Source organism: Castanea sativa, chromosome 5 (assembly GCF_040712315.1).
Source record: "Castanea sativa cultivar Marrone di Chiusa Pesio chromosome 5, ASM4071231v1".
Classification (NCBI taxonomy): Eukaryota; Viridiplantae; Streptophyta; class Magnoliopsida; order Fagales; family Fagaceae; genus Castanea; species Castanea sativa.
This window is the reverse complement of record NC_134017.1, coordinates 65,320,202-65,342,917: the sequence shown is the minus strand read 5'-3', so window position 1 is coordinate 65,342,917 and position 22,716 is coordinate 65,320,202. Positions and strand designations below refer to the sequence as shown.

The 22,716-nt window shown below is 34.8% G+C and overlaps 1 protein-coding gene across 1 annotated transcript; it reads right to left on the bottom strand.

The window, feature by feature from the left end:
- Positions 1 to 6,788: 6,788 nt before the first annotated feature.
- Positions 6,789 to 20,887, bottom strand: LOC142633598 (L10-interacting MYB domain-containing protein-like). Its single transcript, XM_075807842.1, has 3 exons — positions 20,819 to 20,887; positions 7,333 to 7,656; positions 6,789 to 7,233 (listed from the first exon to the last, which is right to left on the bottom strand). Exons 2-3 carry the CDS (start codon positions 7,654 to 7,656, stop codon positions 7,066 to 7,068), a joined length of 492 nt encoding a protein of 163 aa, XP_075663957.1. The 5' UTR covers positions 20,819 to 20,887; the 3' UTR covers positions 6,789 to 7,065.
- Between the last annotated feature and the right edge of the window lie 1,829 nt (positions 20,888 to 22,716).

Here is a 22,716-nt window from a genome sequence, read left to right as displayed (position 1 = left end):
TTATAGTCCAAGAGCATCACAGACTTTATACAAGGTTATGCAGAACATATAACAACATGACACCAACGTATACTAGGACCTATTAAACTTTGTGAACCATTAGACTTTCTAATTCTATGGACTAAAAAAAAAAAAAAAATTATAACTGAAATAACAATTCAAATTTGATAACAATTTGAACATCAATTTTTTTTTTTAAAAAGCCAAAATTTTTTTGCTTCTCACAATATCAGATATCTCCTTGGTAAATCTCCTCTATTAAACAAGTTCTTCACATATGTGAGAGAGTAGTGAATCCCACCATATATAAATTTAATTAATAAGTCTTGTTATCACATAAGAAGAGCGGAATACTAAATAAGTAATCATAAGATGGGTTTGAGTCGGTGTAGATTTTATTCTAAAAATTTTACCTAAAAAGTGACAGGTTACAAGGTCAAATCATACATTTGAAACAACTACTTCACCTTATTGGTAGTTTCAAGTACTTTTCCAACATTTGAAAGTACCAAATTATCAAACACAAATTTGCTTTGTTTAATATTATTCATAATTGCATAGTGAATGATGAAATTTGTATATCTCTAGCTTTTACCTTTTGCGGTGTGCCTCTGTATTAGAACTGTTAATGACATATTTTATGCAATTGGCTAATCCTTTGACAAAACGCATTTTACTTGTATTTGGGTAGATCTAAGATGTGTTTAATACTTCAAAAAACAAGAGTTTAAGTCTAGTATTGAAGCCATGCAAATCTGTCCAAGAAACAAGTGAAGAAGTGCTGATTCATTAAAGCTCGACAGCTGCTCGACAGATAGCTATCTATTGAGGTCTCGACAGCTAGCTCGACAGCTGTATCTATCGAGCTTTACGAAATTCAGATTTCCAGATCTGATTTTCGGCCCATGCTGACATGTATGTGTAGGGTTTCTTTTCTCACAACATTAAACATATATAAGGCTTATTTTAAAGGCCATCACATAAGAAAATACAAGGAGAACACATGCAAAAGGTGACCGAAGCCTTATTCTCACTAAAAGAAGCTACTACATCTTTGCGCCTTAGGTTTTTGTAACCAAGTGTTTTTTAATCTTCATTGTTGATGAAATGAAGAACTTTATAGCCAACATTTTTCTTCCTCAAGTTAGTGAGTGAGTCACGTATTGAGATTCGTGCAAAGGAGTTAGTCACGTATTGAGATTCGTGCAAAGGAGTTAGTCACGTATTGAGATTCGTGCAAAGGAGTTAGTCACGTATTGAGATTTGTGCATCAAAATGGTGGCGTTCATATATTGAAGAGTTCTGAAGTTCTGAAGCAATAAAATGTTTCTGCTGTGAGTTCATCTACGAGATTGTAGAGTCTAGGGATGAAGGTTTTGTACTAGATTTGAAACTTCTCTTCATTATAGCGAATTGCTTTTCGGGAAGGTTTCCCCCCAAGTTTTTTATTGTGAAACTAGTTTGTTTCATTGGTTTTCCTGGATCATCATATCTTGTTTTATTTGTTTTTCCGCTGCATGATATTGATGTTAGTTTGTTTTAATAAGGTTTATTCATAATAAATCTAATTAAAAACTCGGGTTTAAAACTTGTTAATTCTATCAACCAGGGTCTAAATTTCCCAACAAGAACAACTTTTCCTCTCCCTTGTGTGTATGTCTTTGTATGTTTCTCTAAAAAAAAAAAAACTAGAATTTCTCAAATATAATGCTTCACTAGGTTAACCCATAGCACTTACTCAATTCTATATCAATTATTGTATATTTTTATCATAGCATTACATAAATTTCTCTTATATTACTGTTTACGTTTATGTTATGTTAATGTTTATGTTATTCTTTGATGAATCAAAGCAAATTTGTGTTTTGAGACGTTCCAATGACTCGTTATTTTTACTAATACATGATCATTTGATAATATTTAAATTAATATGAAACTATAATCAAATTGGACACTTGTTTACAAAATTTGCTAAATGATTGACTTTTTTAATATACTGTTTTTGTAGTATCTTGCTGGTCTTGACTCCGATCTAGGCTTGTGAGCAATTATTTTAAAGGGAATTTAGTTAAAAAAAATGTAAGCTTGAATTTATCCTTATCAAATGGTCAAGTTTTTGGTCAAACCCAAATTTGACCGATGTCAAACTTGAGAAAAATGTTTTGGAATATGGATTTTAATGTAAAAAGATGAAATTTGGTGGTTTAGTGAAATTTTGAATTCATTTAACCATCAGCCAACTATGTTAAAATTTGGTTCATGAAAGGCATTTTAGTCATTTTGAACATTAATTCATACAATTAATTATTTCAACATTCAATTGAAACAAATTTGGTTATTTTTGTCATTCCAATATTATTAATGTGAAAAACATTATTTTTAAAATCAGATTGGGATATTTACAAATAGTATGAGGTATGATAAAATACGGTATCAATATATGTCAGCTAGTTTGAAACCTACCATCTCCTTATGATTTTCAGAGACAAACAAACAAAATATGACAATTTTCAAAACTTAACACTTTAAACGTAAAAATTGTGGTTTAACAGATTTCTTTCAAACCCAACATAAATGATACCGGGATTGAAAACACGTAATAACTAGACTTTAAAACATCAATTCTGATGAAAAACTCTAATTTGAAAATGCCTACTTTAGAATCACTATAACACAATGCCCTATAAATATGAAAACACCAGTATTTAGCTTGATTAAGTAGTTTTTTGTGCGGATAAATTAGATGTGAGGTTATTGAATGAAGAAAATTAATGAATACCATGACAGCAATGTTCACTTCTCTTATATGAATGGTGGATCCTACAATGAATTTAATTATTAAGACTTACTATGACGTAACAAGAGGAAGTATAGAACCCAAATTACTTAATAGTTACTTGTGGGATGTGATTAAGTTGGTGTAGATTTTAGTCTAAATACCTTAACAAGTAAATAAAACTAAAGAAAAAAATTAGGAAAATAAAACCTGTATAAAGAACAAGGAATCACAAGTAAGGGGATTCTTTGAGGAACTTAATAAACATAAACATACACATTTGTATAAGAGAATTTTTATGTAATGTTATGATGGAAAAATATTCAATTATTGACATATAATCGAGTAAATAATATGGGTTTACCTAGTGAATTTTGATATTTGAGAAATGCTAGCTTAATTAGGGAAAGGTGAAAGTAGAGATATATAAATTTTATCATTGATTATGCAATTCTGAAGTAATATTAAACAAAGCAAATTTGTGTTTGATAATTTTCTGCTTTCAAATGCAGAAATAAATACTTGAAACTGCTAATAAGGTGAAATAGTTGTTAACATACTTTTGGTTATCTCTGAATTTATTCAGTTGGTTTTGTCTATTTTGATTTACTCTTATGCTTTTAATGAAAAAAAAAAAGTCTAGGAACTTATATGAGTCCACAAGTAATCATAATATTTGAGTAAAATCTTGTCAAATTGTCTAGTAACTTATTGATAAATAAATAAAAAGTAAAAATAAAATCGATTCCAATGAGTAACAACTATACATGGGTGTACAATCCATACACATATTTCTTGAACACTAAGTTAACCAAGTTAGAGGGGGCCTTGGCTAGTGGTTGAAAATTTTAATTATTTTATTTTTGATTTGCTTTTTGTTAAGGTCAAAAGGGTTATTGTAAACCTTCATATATTAAAACTTTGTTTGAAAAGTTATGTTAAGTTTCAAAGTTTAACAGCGGAAATTTTTTAGAGTTTGTTAAGATTTGGAGGTTATTTGCACTTGTGATTCTACCTTATAGCAATTCCTCACATATAAGATTATTTAAAAAAAAAAAAAGTTGAATTGAGGGAGATAGATATTAGCTATGTTTGAGGTTATTTGCACTTCAATGTTAAATAGAGTTGGATAAACAATTGTTATACTTATCACTTTTTTGTTGATTTGTGCATTCCGTCTCCCAATCAAACTCTACCTTTTGTTTTCTAGTATGAAAGATAAACACGAACATATGTATGAGAGAATTTTTAAGTAATGTTATGATGAAAATATTATTGATATATAATTGAGTTACTATTATGGTTTAACCTAGTGAATCTTGATATTTGAGAAATGCTAGCTTATGTTAAAGGTAAAGATATATAAATTTTGTCATTCATTATCCAATTTTGAAGTAATATTAAACAAAAACAAAATTGTGTTTGATAATTTGCTGCTTTCAAATGCTGAATTTTTTTTTGAAAATGCCAATAAGGTGAAATTGTTGTTTCAAATTTATGAGTATTGACTTGAACTTGTAATTTGTAACCTGTCACTTGAAATATATATATATATATATATATATATATATATATATATATATATATATATATATATATATATATAAAAGACACTTGTTATAGCATAAAGATCCGACCTCTAGGCTCTAGCTAGTACAAATATATAATATTAACACATATAAATTAAGAAAACTCACTTGCTTTGTTTGGACTAGCAAAGTGGATGCTACAAAACTTTTTTTTTTTTTTTTTTATTTTTTTGTTGTAGAAGTAGGCTCTTATAACATTCACAGTGGGGATAAATTGAGGAGTCTTAAATCCAGTAGTGGCAAGTATAGACAACAAAACACACTTGAAAAAGGAAATCACCCAATATGCAAAGCAGGGGCTATCAGTAGATCATTTATTTTTTAACAAAGTATAAATGAAGGCCTTAATTGATAAATTTCATAGTTAAATGACTCAAATGGATGAAAGTGAAGTTAGAGGTGTAAAATGAATTTTGGTCAAAATTAGAGAGTGTAATTCATAATTTAGCCTTAAAAAATATAACATACATGATACACCATTAATTGAGGTTTTAATCCCCTTCTCTCAAACTTTCCAATGATTAAAAAAAAAAAAATCATTGGATAATAGTGTACGGACATTGTAAGGGAATTTTATATTTTTCAAGTCAACAATCATGTTGCTTCTATGGATGACCTGCTTGTTATTACTTCACTGCTTACTCCACATGTTCTTTTGGATGCTCAAAACTTTAGCACCTTGTGTTTTCTGCATTCATTGGATCTGTCAAAAGTCTTGCCAAGTGCACGTGGTGATGGTATTTATTCCTTTTAGAATGTCTATAGTTAGTCGAGATTGCACTTGTGTTTGATGCTGTTAGAAATACTTGGTTGTCGACTTGTATATTTTTATTTGAAGTGGTATTATCGAGGGAGTATATTGATCTTTTGTTTAAGCATATATTACATTATCTAGAATAAGATCCTTGTCAAGTAAGAGTTTAGTGACTTTAATCATTTATAAATCTAAAGCACAAAATACTATTTGAGAGCAAGGATCACCTCTAGTAGCAGATTCAGCAAATTGGTCAGAGCTACTGCTAGTCTTTTGTTGGAAAAACTGATTTTGCATCTCATGCAAAACCCGCAGTGGAAACAACATAACGATCTACTTCATTCATGTGAGATAACATAGAATATCTAGAATTTTAGAAACAAAGAATATAAAAACGTACTTTAATGTAGTGAAATTCAAAGCAAAAGAAGTTCAAACTTGGGAAGACCTTTAATCTTCATCCCAATTCCACATATGCCCAAGATGTGTGGTTTCTCAATCAATTATGTACACACTTGTTCAAGAGAGAATATGTTTAGAGAAAACTGTATTTTTCTCTTTTAATCGTACATATGTTTTTAAACTGTCAAAAAACAATTACTTTATTCAATAACTCTTATTAAATAAATAGTTGATTATCTAATTGGGCTAGCCCAATTGGGTTTTAGAGTGTGGCTTGGGATGGGACCAAAATGACAAATAAAGCTCTAGCTCCAATGGGCTTCACGCTTATTTGTCAACTCTTGACAAGCCCAAAGTTACTATTAATTATAACTAATAATACTATATAAATATAATTACACTCTACGTTTTATTAATAAAATTAAATCCCAAGACTTTATTATCTAAACAATTAACCCCTTCATGAAAATATTTGTAGTAATACAAAGTCATAATATATAACTACCACTTTGAAAAATACTACCTCTTGATCCTTGAGTACCCGGTTTAATCCTTTAAGTTATTTATATATATATATATATATATATACATATATATATATATATTTATGAAATCAAATTTCATAAAATATAAACTTTAGTAACTCTTTACTAAAGTGGTTAGGCCTAACACTCTGAATAACTAAGCTCATTAAACTTATCTCAATGGATTATTTTATATCTGTATAAAGAGACTATGAATTCCATCTTGAGAATATGCGTTCTTTTTACACTATATGTAACTGCCCAACATACTGAGGTTTTGACCGTTGATTTGAATTTCACTCCTGATATATCAAAGCAACTTACATTTCATGATTGGATCCATTATCCTCTCAGGATTGAGAGTTAATGTAAATGAAAGTTGTGAGATTTAATATTCAGTTAACAATCGTTAATAGAATAATTAATCTCACAGCGGTCCAATTCAATATGTCTTATACGCTTAAAATCTATCAACTTGAAGTTTCTACTTCCATGATTAAAACAGTCCACCTTAGTTGACACATTATATTCTTCACAGATGAAATGCCCAATTTCATCACCGACTACGAACTAAGATTTTGAGTTTACAAAAAACTTGCGATTTATATCTTCTGTGACTAAATCACATAAGTCACATACTATGCATCTCAAGGACTATATGATAATGTCCAAATATTCTTGTTACCATATTTTAGATAATAAAACAACCTTATTATTTATAACATAATGTCATACATAACATCATACAATAGAATTTTAGGGAACTAATCTGAACACCTTTCTCTTTTTACCACTAAACCTTTCCTTCGTCATTGCGGTGTACTCCTTTAGAGCAATAGTCATGTCATTTACCCTATCCCCTTTTTTGGACACCTTCTTACCCTTGACAGATGGCTCTTGCATGGGATGTTTATCAACACGTTGGGTTTGACTGTCAATTGTTGTGTCATCCTCCCTACGAGGTATACTATCCAAGTTTGGGGTGCAGCAGTCATCATCCTCCAAGTTGGTATGTTCACCCTAATTGGCCATTTCTTCCTCTAGGGCACGTTCTTCATCGCTGTCTAAGGCTGGTGTGTTTGAAGATATTTGAAGGGCACCAGTTGCTGTACTAGGGGCAAACAGCTGCTTCAATTCGTCATAATTTGGACATCCATTTTTCCTTAAATTTGCCGCCTTAGGAGCACCCTACAATGACAATATTGCAGCAAGGATCAATTACCATAAACTAAGTTCAAAATTGAATGCAATAAAACAGAGCAGTTTATGTGTGATTAACAAACATACCGCAACCACATATGCCCAAACCTCTTCAGCACAGGTAACATTTTGCATTATCTCATCCCAACCCAAGCCCGTGTGTTTTAGCAGTTGAGTCAACTTGCGTTGTTTTTTCCAGAGCCTATTATGTTTTTGAATGACCTGCTTCGTGAGGAAATTCTTCCCTATCTGTGCATTAAGATCGTTTGTCATTGCCAACCACATAGGGCCTTTAAACACACCATTTTCCATATTTCCTTTCACTTGTTCCTCCAACATAATGTCAATAAAAAAAAATTCTACATGGGGAGGCCACATCTTGTCATCTGCTTTCTGTTGTTCATTTTCCATCTGTACAAATATCTCACATTGTAAGCAATATCATGCAACAAACACAACGTTCATGATGCAACTATTAGAAAACATTCATATTCCTTGCAAACTTCGATAAGTGTCCATGGTGAACATCAAATGCATATAAAAACATAGCAAAGTCACAATGGTATTACATACTCCACTGTGTATGGGTAATACATAGCCATTATAAGTGGATTACGTAGCCACTGTCAACCTCTAACTGTGTAAATAAATAAGACAACACCATAGTAATACATACTCCGTTGTCCATAGTAATTTGAAAATTACAAATATCATGCTATGTCTGTTATATTGTCCAAAATTTGTGTATAATGGAACTTGTACATATTGCCTAAAGCGTTACCTGTGACTAACATGTTCAACTAAATGCTAAATAATAACCTGGTCTAAGTTACCAAGAATATAAAAAAAAATTTCAGCTAATACTCAATTGAACATGAGCTACAATGTATGTTTGTCACGGTAAAACTAGTTCCAATACAAATTTGGATCGCCACTAGCAGGACACCTCCAACTCGAAACAAGTCCATGCCACTACATACACTTGATTGGCCTGCGCACAATCTTTCGAAACCTTCTAATGAAATTGGGAGTGACAAAATCTATCCCTGTTCATTCATTCAAAGTTTGCATGATTAATTCCCACAAAGGTTCACCGAACACACCATGTATCCAAGTGTCATCGGGATCCAGTTCCACAACAATGTCAACTAACATTTCTTCTATCTCAAGTGACCACAAAAACATATAATACAAACAACTGACGTTGTAAGCATATATTCACAACTACAATATAGCCAGGCATATAATGGAATCTGTCTTTACAATGAAAAGGGAAGATATATTTGAAATGTTGTTAAATACAACCTCATAGTAGAGAGTGCATAAATTAATAAATCCTGTTCAAACTAGGGCAAACAAATAAAGTATACAGCCACCAACATTGTTCTCAAACACAATAGAAAGAGTAAAAATTATAACCAAAATAGTAGAGTACATAAATTAAAAAACCTGCACACACTAAGGCAAATAAAGAAAAAGTACATCCACCAACAATTGTCTCTAACAATACAAAGATTAAAATTTACTAGCAAAGATTAAAATTTACTAGCCTATGAGCATGCGCTAACGCGTGTGCTCAGAGGCTCTTTTATATCTTTGGGTAATGGTTAATTTAGAACATTTATTATAATTTGGGATTACTACATCTTTTCCAATCACAAAAAAAAAAAAAAAAAAACCCTAGGGGTGTTATAGACGACTAAATTTCTTAGTTCGAAATAAATCAAACAAGTAAAATAGTTTCACAAATACGAATTTGTATTGATAAATGTGTGGTACAATTCTCTGTAATTACAAAAGAGTGATCCTCTGATTCGATCTCCTTGAAAGATTTATTGATTGGAATTGTGGTAATGTGATTTTGATTTGAACATAAGATATTCTTCAATTTGGCTGAGGAATGGATCGAAGATCTTTGAAACGGAATTACAATGAATCTCTGGCTATGAGCTTGTTAGAAATTCTTTGTTCTTCGTGTTCTTCGTGTGTTCTTCGTGTTCTTCGTGTGTTCTTCGTGTTTGAAGGTTTGTGGTGGAAGTTCTTTGGTGCTTTAGAGGCTTGATTCCGTAGAGCTTCGTTGATTTATGGTTTGTTGAGGTTTCTGGAGGCTTTTGAGCTTGATTCCAGTGAACTTTGAGATTTGGACGAGTAGTTTGGATGACTTTGCTGCGAATGTTGTCTGTATTCGAGGTTGAAGTTATTGAAATTCTTGAAGGTTTTGAGGTTTGATTCCGACAGAGCTTTTGGATTTCTGAACTCAAGATATCTTCTTCCTTCTCTGTCTGTGTCCTCCTAAATGTCTTAGGAAGACTTCTATTTATAGGAGTTTAGGGGTAGGTGAGCGACACGTGGCGGAGTCTGATTGGTGACACTTGTCACAGCTTGATTGGTCCGCTTATGTCATCGCTTACACGTGCAGGGCTGCTTGTGTTATCGCTTACACGTGCAGGGCTGCTTGTGTCATCGCTTACACATGCTGATGCAGTTTCATGCCTTTATTTCAATGACACTTGGCAAATTTCTATTGGAATCCGAATAGTGATGGCAAAACCTAGCAGCAATACGTGGCGTCTTGTAATTGGCTGTATTTTGTGGACTTGGTAGTATGATGTGTCAGCTTGTGATAGGTTGGGAATTTTCCCTCTCTACAAATGCCCCCTCGAGACTCGTTCATGCACACAGTTTTGGAGTGTGGTGAATGAATGAGTCTTGAAAGAAAATGGATCTTTTTATACTTGACTCTTCTAGTGAAATAGTTGAAGGTGGTGGAGCTTTTAACAGGATGAAGTAATTGCAGAAGAGTAGACCCACCCATATGAAAGGTTTTGATGAGACCGAGAAGGGGTCTGCCAGTATTTGAATGTGCTCGTGTGACCGAGCTTTCTGAGCAAAGGTTAAGTCAAATTAATTTCAAAAGAGTATTTTGGATCGTTCGTGGCGATCACAGGGTGTTGAAGATGGAGAAGAGGTGAGGATGTTGGCTGGGTACAGCATGCAGAGCTTTGGAGCTAGCCTCTTATTTTTAAGGACGTCTGGTGAAGTTATATCTGAAGGGTATACTTCGGATCATAGAGAGAACATGTGGGAGTGTGGTTGAATGTGCTTGCGTTATCGCATCACTCTAGTTAAGTTGAGGTAATTTCAGAAGGGATTTTGGGCATGTTGTTGTTGATGGTGAAAGAAGATAGTGATGAAGCAAAGTGAATAGGTGAGACATACGACACCATGGCCCTGACCCTGCATGTTAGGGACTCTCTGGCGTAGATATCTCTGGGAAGTACACCTTCAGATATGGGACTGGCTGCATGCTGAATGAAGTCCGACGGCAAGTCATTGAATGTGCATGTGTGACTGGACCATACTGACGGACATTAAGTTGAAGTAATTTCAGAAGTATATTTTTTGAAATTCTTCAAGCTAATCTTAAGTTGGAGTAATTCTAGAAAGTGTGTTTTGTGGTACCGGCAATGATGACCTTTGGACCCCATGATGGCGGAAACATGGGATGAGGCTTTGGTAACCCTTCACCGACACCAAAGGCTAATTTCTGATGAGCTGGTACCTTGGAGATCATCACAAGTGTTGGATGGGAGACAATTTGTAGGATACCCCAACACTTCTTACCATCTTCACTTGATGCAACTTTATTGGGAAAGCATAACAAATGAAAGATGGAGCTAACTTGTGATCCTGGTTTTAGAAACCAGCCAAGCTGCTGTTTGTTCCGAACCACCGCTTCTAATGGGAGACCAAACAGTTGAAGAGAGACTACGGAAGCCCTGTTTTTAGGAATAGGTGTCTCTGCTGGACTTGGATTTCCTGGCCAACCAATTCCACGGAGGTATGGAAGGTTGATGCAGACCTTATTATGAATAACTCTATGAACAAACGTGGTCATTATGTGAGGAAACAGAATTTGTTTGAATCCTAAAACAGTGATGATGTTATGCGAAGGGTTACTACTGAACCATGAAGGGGTTGATTTCAAACTGATCATGAAGTGATCTTGGTTGCTAGGTATTGAGAATGGCGAGACCATAGTGAGAACTAGCTGTGAGAAGGAGGATTTGAAAATTTGAAAGAAGCAAATTTTCATTTCATGACTCAGTGTGTGTGTTTTTTTTTCTTGATGGACTTAGCGGATCCGGCCCTTCTATTTATAGCAAAGAGATGAAGAATGGTAGCTGGGTAGTTAAGAATGGCGGATGAGACTTTTCGGTGGGAACGGTGGATGAGAATGGTAGACGCCGAATGGGAACGGTGGATGAGAATGGTAGGCGCCGAATGGGAATATTAGGTTGGAGACTGGTAGGCACCGACGAAAATAATAGGTTGAAGTAGTGACCCAATGCAATTTCAGTTTTGAGACATACTTGTGAGAGTTCGTCTGTTTTTGAAAGGGGAGCCTTGATCAAGTCTAGAGGATAATTTTGAGGAAATCCAGACCAAATGGTTGGATCTCAAATTATAATCTTGAGAGTTTAAATTTTGGACACCGCTAATACTTTGGAGAAACGGGTGTAGTTTTTAAGTCCAAAACAAATACCTAGATTTTAAAATCAAAATCTTTGCGAAAACCTGATAAGACAAGTTTTGCTTGAACATCTTAATTTTTGGTCAAAGTCTACATCAAAGCCAATAGTTGTAGAATCACACTATTTGAGCAATTTTGGATTCTCAAATGAATAGATAGACCCCAAAATTGAAAAGTACGCGAAAAATTGAGCAAGACAGGTCAATCTTAAAAATTTTGACTTTTGGTCAAAATTTGTGCAAAAGTCAATTTTTTTAGAAATTGGACTGTTGTGCAATTTTCGAGCCTCATTGAAGAAACAGACCCCAAAATTAGAAAGTATGCGGAAAATTGAGTAAGATAGGTCAATCTTAAAAATTTTGACTTTTGGTCAAAATTTGTGCAAAAGTCAATTTTTTAGAAATTGGACTGTCGTGCAATTTTCGAGTCTTGGTTGAAGAAACAGACCCCAAAATTGGAAAGTACGCGAAAAATTGAGTGGGACAGGTCCGTTTTGAAATTTTTCACTTTTTGGTCAAAGTCCAAGCTAAATACTTAATTTGCCAAGTTATTTTTTTTTTTTTTCTCAGGCGGTCCGGATCCGGGCTTCCAGGTTGAACCGGGTCGAAGCGGGTTGAACCGGGTTGGGCATGATGACGTCATCCGTGACGTCAGTGACGTGGGGCGCGTGCACGCGCGTGAGAAATCACCGGCGCGTGTGAGTGCGTGGGTTCATCCAGCGGCGCGTGGGAGCGCGTACAACTGCAGCTAGGATTGCCGGAGCTTCTGGAGGCGCGTGGCGGCGTGTGGACCATCGTTTGGGCTTGAAATTTTCACATCTTGCAGTTATTAGGCCGTAGAAGACTGCTATGTGGTCCGTTTTGTGAAATTGTGCACAGATTTGCACAGTTTTGATGGACTAAACCGGTGGTCATCGCGAGCTTATGGCGGCGCGTGATGGCGCGTGGCTGATCGTTTGGACTTAAAAATTTCAGGTTTTGTAGATTGAAGGCCGATAGCTCTAATGGTGGTATTAGTTTTGTAAAATTGTTCTCAGATTTGCGTAGATTTGAATGAGAAACTCGCGAGTTGCTGAAAATTCTTGGCCATGTATGGCGGCGCGTGGCCGGGTATCTGGGCCTGAAATTTTCAGGTTTGGTGGATCGAAGGCTGTAGAAGACTCTTGTAAGGTCGGTTTTGTGAAATAATGTCTGGATTTTCACAAATTCGGATGAGAAAGTCGTGGATCTTTGTTGGACTTATGGCCTTTTGGTCTAATTTTGTGGTGGTCGCCCTGACAGGATGTAAAAATTCAGACTTACCATGTGACTTGCCATGAATTCAGACTTGCATTATCTTCTGTCTCTATGGCTGAAGATGCTCTTTCATTTCAGAATTCAGCGCAGACTTCTCTGATTTTAAGTGCATTTGAGTTTGCAAAATCTGACTTTGAGTTCCAATTGTTTTCACATTTCTGAAATGTGAATTTAAATTTTTTTTATTGGTCAGTTGGGTTTGCTGACTTTCTTCATTTTTTTTTGTCTGCTAGTTTAGCAGAAATTCTCTATATAAGATGTGAGGTTGGCTTCGTTCATTTGGGCATTCTTAGCCTTCAGTCTTCTTCTCCAGCTTTTAAGTTTTTTTTTTTCTTTTTTCTTTTGTCCTTTGTTTAGACATGCAATGAGATTTTCTTCTGACATTTTTTTTCGTTGTTGCTTGTTTTTGTTTTGCAGCTCAGTTTCCTTGATCTTTGGGTTTTGACATCAAACTTCACGCTGATGTTCTCATAGAAGTGTTTGCCTTCATTTGGTGACTTTGTATTTCATTGATAGCATCGTTGCAAGAACGTATGCCTTCATGTTGTTACATTCTTTTCTTGCATCAACAATCTTTTAGTGATATTCGTCTTTGCAACGACGTTTCCATAAGGGTATTCAGCTAGGCAATAATGCTATCGTCAATACTCGTCTTTGAAGTCGTACTAGCTTTAGTGTTGGCAATTTAAGCTGTATCAACACTTGTCTTTGCAATGCAGCCATATTAAGAATCTTTGCAATGTAGCCACATCAAAAGTCTTTACCATGAAGTTGCGTCAACGCTTCATTTGCATTGAAGCCGGGCCAACAGTTCATCTACATTGAAGTCGTGCCGACATCCATCTTTGTCATGCAGTCGTGTCAACACTCCATTTGCACAGAAGCCATGCCAACATTCATCTTTGCCATGAAGCTACATTAACACTCCATTTGCACAGAAGCCATGCCAACATTCATCTTTGCTATGAAGCTACGTCAACACTTCATTCACATTGAAGCTGCACTAATATTGGCATTTATAATGAAGCTTGAAGTTTCAAGAAGCTCCCATCAAGACTTTGAGGATGCAAAGAGATGCCAATAAAACTTTGAAGATGTGAGAAGAATGCCGCCATGATTTTGACATTGCACGAACATGCCCTTAGAGGAGAGATGATGCAACATCAACTTCAGATGTTGGAGGAAGGTGACGTTGTCCAGATTTTAGAGACATGATGTGAAACAACACCACTCAGAAGGGAGATGATGTGGTTCAAATTTCAGAGTTGTGAAGTGGCACAACCTAGAAGAGAGACAATATAGCCTAGACTTGAAAGGTACAACAAAGATGCCCCCAGAAGATAAGTGATGCAAAGTATACTTCAGAGACGTGGGAATATGTCCACAAAAGATGAGCAAAGCCATGCAGACTCCATTCCTTGCAACAGAGGTTGAAGATTTTCTTTTACTCCATAACCGAGAATCAACTTATCATTATTTCAAGGAAAGCTAAGTAACACCAATTCTTTGCAGCTATCACTTTCTACCACAATGATCTTTGAACATCATATAGTGAGCAATTGATTGATCTTAAGCGACGCCTTGCCAATCAAAGGGTTCTTGAAAGCATGTTGACGACCTTTGGACAAACTCTTCAAGCTAGACTGACAGTCCTTCTTCTTTTTATGTGACTGAACTTAGTGAAAAGTACTAAGCTGCCTACGTACCCCAGAGAGGGATCAAGTCATTACGTAGTTCAACCAAATATTTTTTTTGATGATTTTTTTTCATGGTTTTGATGATCTTTTTTTTTTTTTGGTGGCAAAAAGGGAGGGCTCACGTGTGTAATCCTCGCCCCACACCCCACGACATTTCATGGGTACCAATTGTGCAATAGTGGGTATCACCTCTAATCGAACCCGAGACCTTGGCCTCAAGGGTGACATGGGCATCCAACCACTACGCCACACTCACAAATGGTGACATAGAGTCGGATTAATTTCTCCTTATTTGTGCACTTTCAAAGATAATAGGAAAACATCATGTACCCTTGTAGTGCTGCAGTGGGTAGTTTAAGCTCTTACCGAGGAGCAGTTCTTGATTTTCAAGCATAGAAGCGTTTGAGGAACTTCCCATTGATGGGGCCGATCCTTACGCCCTCCTGATCAATCAACTTGTAAGCCTTATTAGTGTTTGCCCCCTGCCTGAGAGTTGGAAGTACATCACAAGCAATGGTCACATGGTTTGACCCGACAACTTCATTAAGGTCTAGATCAATCTTATTTTCTTTAGCTAGCTTCATGATTTGTTCTTTGAAGACGAAGCATTTTTGAATTGGGTGGCCAATGATGCGATGATATTTGCAGTAGTTAGGGTCATCAACTTTCCCTATGTCTTTTGGTCGCTTGCATTCTAGCAATTCAACCAGCTTTAATTGCAATAGTTGTTCTAAGATGTTTGGCACATCATCATCGGGGAATGGATATGATTTTTGCTCACGTTCCTTAAAGGTCAGACGACTCACTTTGTTCTTTTGCCATCCTTCAAGTTGTTTTTCATTTGCCTTTGCTTCTCTCCTTGGAACCTTAATTATGGTAGTGTTAATAGTTATTGGGTCTTTGAGATTCCCTTTTGCATTTCTGTCATTCATCTTTACTTCCTTTCTGCTTTCCTCAGGTATAGGAGGTTTTGTATTTTCATGGTAAGAGATACTCAATTCCATGTCGTGCGCACGAGTTGCCAATTCTTCGAATGTTCGGGGCTTTATCCCTTGCAGGATGTACAGAAGTCCCCAGTGCATGCCTTGGATGCACATTTCTACATCAGATATTTCAGAAAGTCTATCCTTACAGTCTAGACTCAAAGAACGCCATTGATTGATAAAGTCAACAATGGGCTCGTCTTTCTACTGCTTAGTATTGGTAAGCTCCATCATGCTTACAGTACGGCATGTGCTGTAGAACCGGTTGAGGAACTCCTTTTCAAGTTGTTCCCAACTATCGATTGACTTGGGTTCTAAGTCTGTATATCAATCAAAGGCATTCCCTTTTAGTGAACGAACGAACTGCTTTACAAAGAGGCCTCCTTGAGTCCCTGCGTTCTCGCAAGTTTCCACAAAGTGAGCAATGTGTTGCTTAGGGTTTCCCTTTCCATCAAATTGCAAGAACTTAGGCGGTTGATACCCATTTGGCATTCTCATATTGTCAATGCACTTCGTATAGGGTTTTGAATATAAGAGAGAATTTGTAGAAGAACCTCCATATTGTGCTCGTATGGTATTTGTTATCATGTCCTGCAGTTGTTGGACAGATATTGAGGCCATTGAGGTGGATTGTTCTTGTCGGAGAGTGTTTTCAATTTCTTTCCCTTCATCATCCTTTGCAGATGCGAATTTATGACCATGGCTTGATTCACCAAGATCTTGTACTTCGAGTTTGTTCATTAAAGTTGCAATTTGGAGGTCCTTATCTTCAAGTGCTTTTGTGAGAAGGACAACCCTTTGTTCCATTTCAGCCATCTTTTCTTCCATGGTAGAGGTGTTAGTCATCATGACTGACTGACACAACTTCCACAGATGATGGAGAAGGAAGTGAATTGAAGTGAGCACGTGAAATCTCATCTTTTGGGTTCCCTTTGATGAGAGAGAAATCGTGCAACCAGCTTCTTGTGGAGGAAGAAGGGGATTTGCCCCCATACTTGAGGTGTTCCAAGATGGAGATGTCCTTATTGATGACCTTGTTTCTTTTAAGAGGGTCTAAGGAGATGATTGTCTGGACCTTGGCTTCCTTGGTTGATTGAGATTGAAGCTTATTGTGAGCTTTAGGTTGGCTACAATTGACTGCTCCAATGCAACTTTTGGTGGTAGCCGTACCAAGATAAATTGAAGTAGCTATTGTTGACGCTAGAAAGTTCTTGCTAGAGGCCATTGAAGTTGGTAGAAAGATGATGAAGATTTTTTTTTCTTTGAAGGAGAATGAGATGGAGGCGAGAGGTCCACTTGGGCGTGCCAGAATTTGTAGACAACTAAATTTCTTAGTTCGAAATAAATCAAACAAGTAAAATAGTTTCACAAATACGAATTTGTATTGATAAATGTGTGGTACAATTCTCTGTAATTACAAAAGAGTGATCCTCTGATTCGATCTCCTTGAAAGATTTATTGATTGGAATTGTGGTAATGTGATTTTGATTTGAACATAAGATATTCTTCAATTTGGCTGAGGAATGGATCAAAGATCTTTGAAACGGAATTACATTGAAACTCTGGCTATGAGCTTGTTAGAAATTCTTTGTTCTTCGTGTTCTTCATGTTCTTCGTGTGTTCTTCGTGTTCTTCGTGTGTTCTTCGTGTTCTTCGTGTGTTCTTCGTGTTTGAAGGTTTGTGGTGGAAGTTTTTCGGTGCTTTAGAGGCTTGATTCCGTAGAGCTTCGTTGATTTATGGTTTGTTGAGGTTTCTGGAGGCTTTTGAGCTTGATTCCAGTGAACTTTGAGATTTGGACGAGTAGTTTGGATGACTTTGCTTCGAATGTTGTCTGTATTCGAGGTTGAAGTTCTTGAAATTCTTGAAGGTTTTGAGGTTTGATTCTGGCAGAGCTTCTGGATTTCTGAACTCAAGATATCTTCTTCCTTCTCTGTCTGTGTCCTCCTAAATGTCTTAGGAAGGCTTCTATTTATAGGAGTTTAGGGGTAGGTGAGTGACACGTGGTGGAGTCTGATTGGTGACACTTGTCACAGCTTGATTGGTCCGCTTATGTTATCGCTTACACGTGCAGGGCTGCTTGTGTCATCGCTTACACATGCTGATGCAGTTTCATGCCTTTATTTCAATGACACTTGGCAAATTTCTATTGGAATCCGAATAGTGATGGCAAAACCTAGCAACAATACGTGGCGTCTTGTAATTGGCTGTATTTTGTGGACTTGGTAGTATGATGTGTCAGCTTGTGATAGGTCGGGAATTTTCCCTCTCTACAGGTGTGATAAGCATTATATGTGGTGAAATAATTTTTCATCACACCTAACATGCCAAAAACTATAGATTTTCTCAAAATAATAAGATTCCAAGCAATGAAGAATGTTAAAAGATACAAAACTATAATCTCCCCACTAACTTCTTGCATAGCCTTATGCTCAATTGGCATATTGTGTGCCAAGTTACGGATATGTGTAAGCTGACAACTTCATCTAGCCTCGTGATTAGGTGGTATTAGTGATGGGTTTGTTGATGTTGAATTAGAATGCATAACATCTTCTTCATTTAAATTTGCTGGACTTCCCACTAAAATTTGATCACCACCCAAAGTTTGTTATCTTTTTCTTGAGTAATTGGCACAACGTCTTGCCAATAAAATATTTCTGGTTTCATTGTCTTCTTGTTGGCTTCTCAAGCGAGCATAGTATCTCCATCGTTCTCAACGACGTTCTATGTCTTCGGTATTCACCATCGCTGTATTTTACAAACTCATTTTTACATAAAATTAAATTAAATTTATAGTGGTCATTGTACATACATATAAGCAATAAGTCTTTCCTTGTCATAGATAGTGTGTATTAAAACCTTAAAAAATTGAACTAATTTTGAACAAATTAATCACATGAAAGAATTGTAATAAAATGTGCAATTGTAATAAATTTTTAGTAAAATAGGAGAAATAAGTTACACTTGTTAAAATTATTAAATTATAATTTTAGGTAGAAGTTTTGAGAATATATTTAAATTTAGGTTATTTCCCAAACTTTCCTTCTTTTTTTTTCTTTTAGATCTCTTCCTTATTTTGGGAAAAAAAAAACACTCCTACTATAATTTCTTTATCCCTATCCTTAAATTTAGGCACTAACATATCTGATTTTGAAAGAAAATAAAAGGCTAAATTTTATGGAAATTTAAAAGATTAACGTGGGGAATTGGTGTGACCCTATCCTTATTTAGAAGTTTATCAAAAAAGAAAAACTATACGTTTAAAAATTTTGGATTAAACTATTTCTTTTTTTTAAAATCCTACATTCTATCCAAAAAATACTACCCGGCCACCTTTTTTTTTTCTTCAAATTCAAAGTTTAAAAACAATACACATTTGTGGATAACTACATGTATTGTTTTAATCCTAAAAGTTATCTACTTACTACACATCCATAACAAAAGTGAAAAATAGTTTAAATTTCAAATATATTTATTTTACTGTAAAAGGATCAATTTTAATCTTAAAATGTAGTATTTTAATTGTAATAGTTAGCCATTTACTGCACATCCATAACAAAAGTTAAAAAGAGTTTAAATTTCAAAGATATCACCTTCCCTTAAAACTGAGAAAAGGTACGTAACCTTTTTTATGGAGCAGTAAATTAATAATTATAAAAAAAATGTAGATTGAATTTCACATAGAATTGTACAAATGATAAATATAATTTATCTTACAAAAGAAATTTTTTTACAATAATTTCTTAGATAACAACCACTTCATGTGAGGTTTAAATTGGGTAACCATCAATATGATACATCAAATATATAATAATATCCTCCAAAAAAAGTAGCGCAAATTACATTTAAAAAAAAGCAGCGTAGATTACATGGAAAAACTTATTTACATAATACCCTCTAAAAAAAAGTAGCGTAAATTACATAAAAAAAATTGTTTACATAATACCCTCTAAAAAAAGTAGCGTAAATTACCACTTCAAGCAGCTTAATTCCCTTAAAACCCAGCACCGAATTGACCAATCATGCTCACATCCTCTCCGGCCCGTACCCAAAATTGTTCACCAAATCTATAACCCAAAAACTAGAAAAAGTGTTAGCAGTCTAAAATCGCATTATGTATGCAAGTACTTATATATTATTCTTCTCTGTTTTGGTCCAAGAACTTAATATTGAATGCGATTTTCTGCTCTCTCGTCAGAAAATCGCATTAAATATTAAGTTCTTGGACCAAAATAGAGAAGAATAATATATAAGTATCTGCATATATAAATAGAGAGAGTTTTGTTGACTTTGTCTATGAGGCTCTTAAATCAAATCTTATCCAAGACCTACACACATAAATGCAATACCAATTAGTCTTAATTCTCATCCAAGTAGCTTAATTCCCTTAATAAAAATACCATAAATTCCACACAAAAAAAAAAACCCATAAAAGGAGTTTGTGTTTAATTCTAGGCCAAAATAACAAGAAACAGCCTTTACCAATATCCCTTTTCAAGCAGCCAGTTCAAGCACAAACCCTCCTATTTAAAATCTTGAAGTCAACCATGGTAATAAGTCGTCGTACCCTTGCAAAATATAGAACTTGAAAAGTTGTTGGAGTCTCTGACAGTAAATGTCTTCAATTTAAAGAAAAATAAAGGATGATGTAGAGCTAAACTGAATATCTTCAATCTGAAGAAGAATGAGAGATAGAAAATGAGATAGAAACTGGTAGTGTACATGAGTTTGTGGGTCTTAAAGTGTAGGAGTTTTAATTTACATATTTATACCCGTTAGTTGAAAACTTGTAAGTGGGTATGATAAGGGTATTTTAAGCAATGTATTAGTGAGAGTTAGAGTTGTATTTTTACCGGATTGTTCTTTAATTTTGTCTCTATTTAAACATAGGGCTGTAGGGGCATATTTGAACTAAAAAATGCAGAATCCAAACAGGAAAAACCTCTTAAATAGTAGTATAAATAACCAAAAAAATTTAGACTTCATAAATTAATAAACCTACACAAACACAGTCACTGACATTGTATCTTATATATATATATAACTATAAAAGAGCCATTGTCGTACCTTGCAATGGAGGGAAGCTGAAGGAATGTAGCAGATCAGTGAATATCAAGCAGATCTAAAAAAATAAACTAGCAATGAATGGTAAAAAATATTTGTTAGAAATTCCCTTATGTGAAGCTATAGAGAGAGAGAGATATGATCAAACTTACAAAACCAGAACCAGCTTCAAAAAAAAAAAAAAAACGAACCCAGATGCGTGAACAACAGAGCAAATGATATGAGGAAATTTTTTCTCACCTTTCGGTACAAAAACAGAGCAAATAGAGTGAAAGTAAAGAGAGAAAATGAGAGTGAATGACAGAAATAAGGTGATTGCACTAAAGCTGAACGTGAACAATCCATATGACCTTTGTCTCCCATAACTTCTATGCATTTGATGTGACTAGACCTTCGGCTGGGATCCACTTGGCTCTATAAAATTACAACTTTGCCAGCAATTCTCATAACTCATAATAAGGAAACAAGCAAAATTTGTTTCCATTTTCCATCACTCTAACTCACATTTTTGAGTTAGTTGTGATGGAAAGTGAGAAACCAAAACAAAGCCAAACAAGCACAAATTGTGTGGGTTCTAGTAAAAGTGAGTGATAAGTGATGAGAATTGAGTAATGGGTGATGAGAATTGGGCAAACCAAACATGGCCTAAGTCTCTCTTTCTCATGCTTCTCTCTTGCTATGATGGGTTTTGAGATTGGGTGGGTTGGCTTGAGTGAAATTTTCTTGTTTATTGCGTTATTGAATGACTTTATCATTGATTCTTGAAGGAAAAATGCAACGTCCACAACATTTTCACAACAAATCTTAAGTGGCAGGTTATTATTGGCTATTAAGTGTGGGTAAGAAAGTGATTTGAGTTGTAAATTCAAATTAGAACCAATAACAACTTACCACTTATGATTTGTGATGAAAATATTGTAGACATAACACTTCTCTTCTTGAAGAGTTGTATGATTTTTGGGGGAAAAAGAACAATTAGGGTCCATTTGGATAGAACTTATTGCTGAAAACTGAAAACTGAAAACACTGTAGCAAAATAATTTTTAAATGTGTGAATAGTACCGTGGGACCCATTTTTAATGAAAAAGTTGCTGAAAAATGAAATTTGTGGGTCCATGAACAGTGCACAGATGCACTGTTCATAAGGAATTAGTCAACAACTACGGCTGAAACAAAAAAAAAAGGGGCAAAACGTGGACGCAGCAATAAGCTGCATCCAAACGCCCTCTTAGTGTGTTTTAGCTGACGAGATTTAGATGTAAATGGAGAAGGAGAGGGATATGTGTGTTTTAACTAGTAATTTTGTGTTTGTGTGAGAGATTTAGGTTTAGATATTCAACAATTTGAAGAATCTTTTTTCTTGGAGTGTGTTTCGAAAGAAAACTTTGATTTTTTTGAGAAAATTGTAAATTTCCAAAATTTTCTTTAGAAGAACAGTCAATTTAATTTTTTTTAATTTTAGAAAATTTATTATAAACCTATGAAATATTTTTTAGGTTTATTTATTTACATGTAATAATAAAATACATGTCATGATTTAATTGGGCCAAACAACAGTTATGGCATGTTGATGTGTCACTTAATAGACAAGTCAGCAAAATATAGATGGAGGGACTAACAATTCAAATAATATATAATATTAGGAGGTAAAATTCAAATTCTGAAACTTTAGGATGTAAAATTTAAACACTCCTAAACTTTAGTGGTGCGTTTTGCATTTTACATATGACGTAGAAGTCTCTACACCTTTTTTTTATTGTTTTTTTTTTAGAAGAAGTGCCTACATCTTTCAATTTATAAAATTTAATCAATATTATGAAATAGACAAAATGGAAATTACTGAAGATGGAGAGGATGAGGATGTACTGGATAAATTATTGTTAATGACCAAATAAAACAAG

Bases quoted from the DNA above. Each gene is read 5' to 3' on its own strand.
- LOC142633598 (XM_075807842.1), bottom strand. From the start codon at position 7,656: ATGGAAAATGAACAACAGAAAGCAGATGACAAGATGTGGCCTCCCCAT. The intron at 7,234-7,332 runs GTATGTTTGTTA...TTGTCATTGTAG, and splicing joins TTTGGGCATATGTGGTTGCG to GGTGCTCCTAAGGCGGCAAA.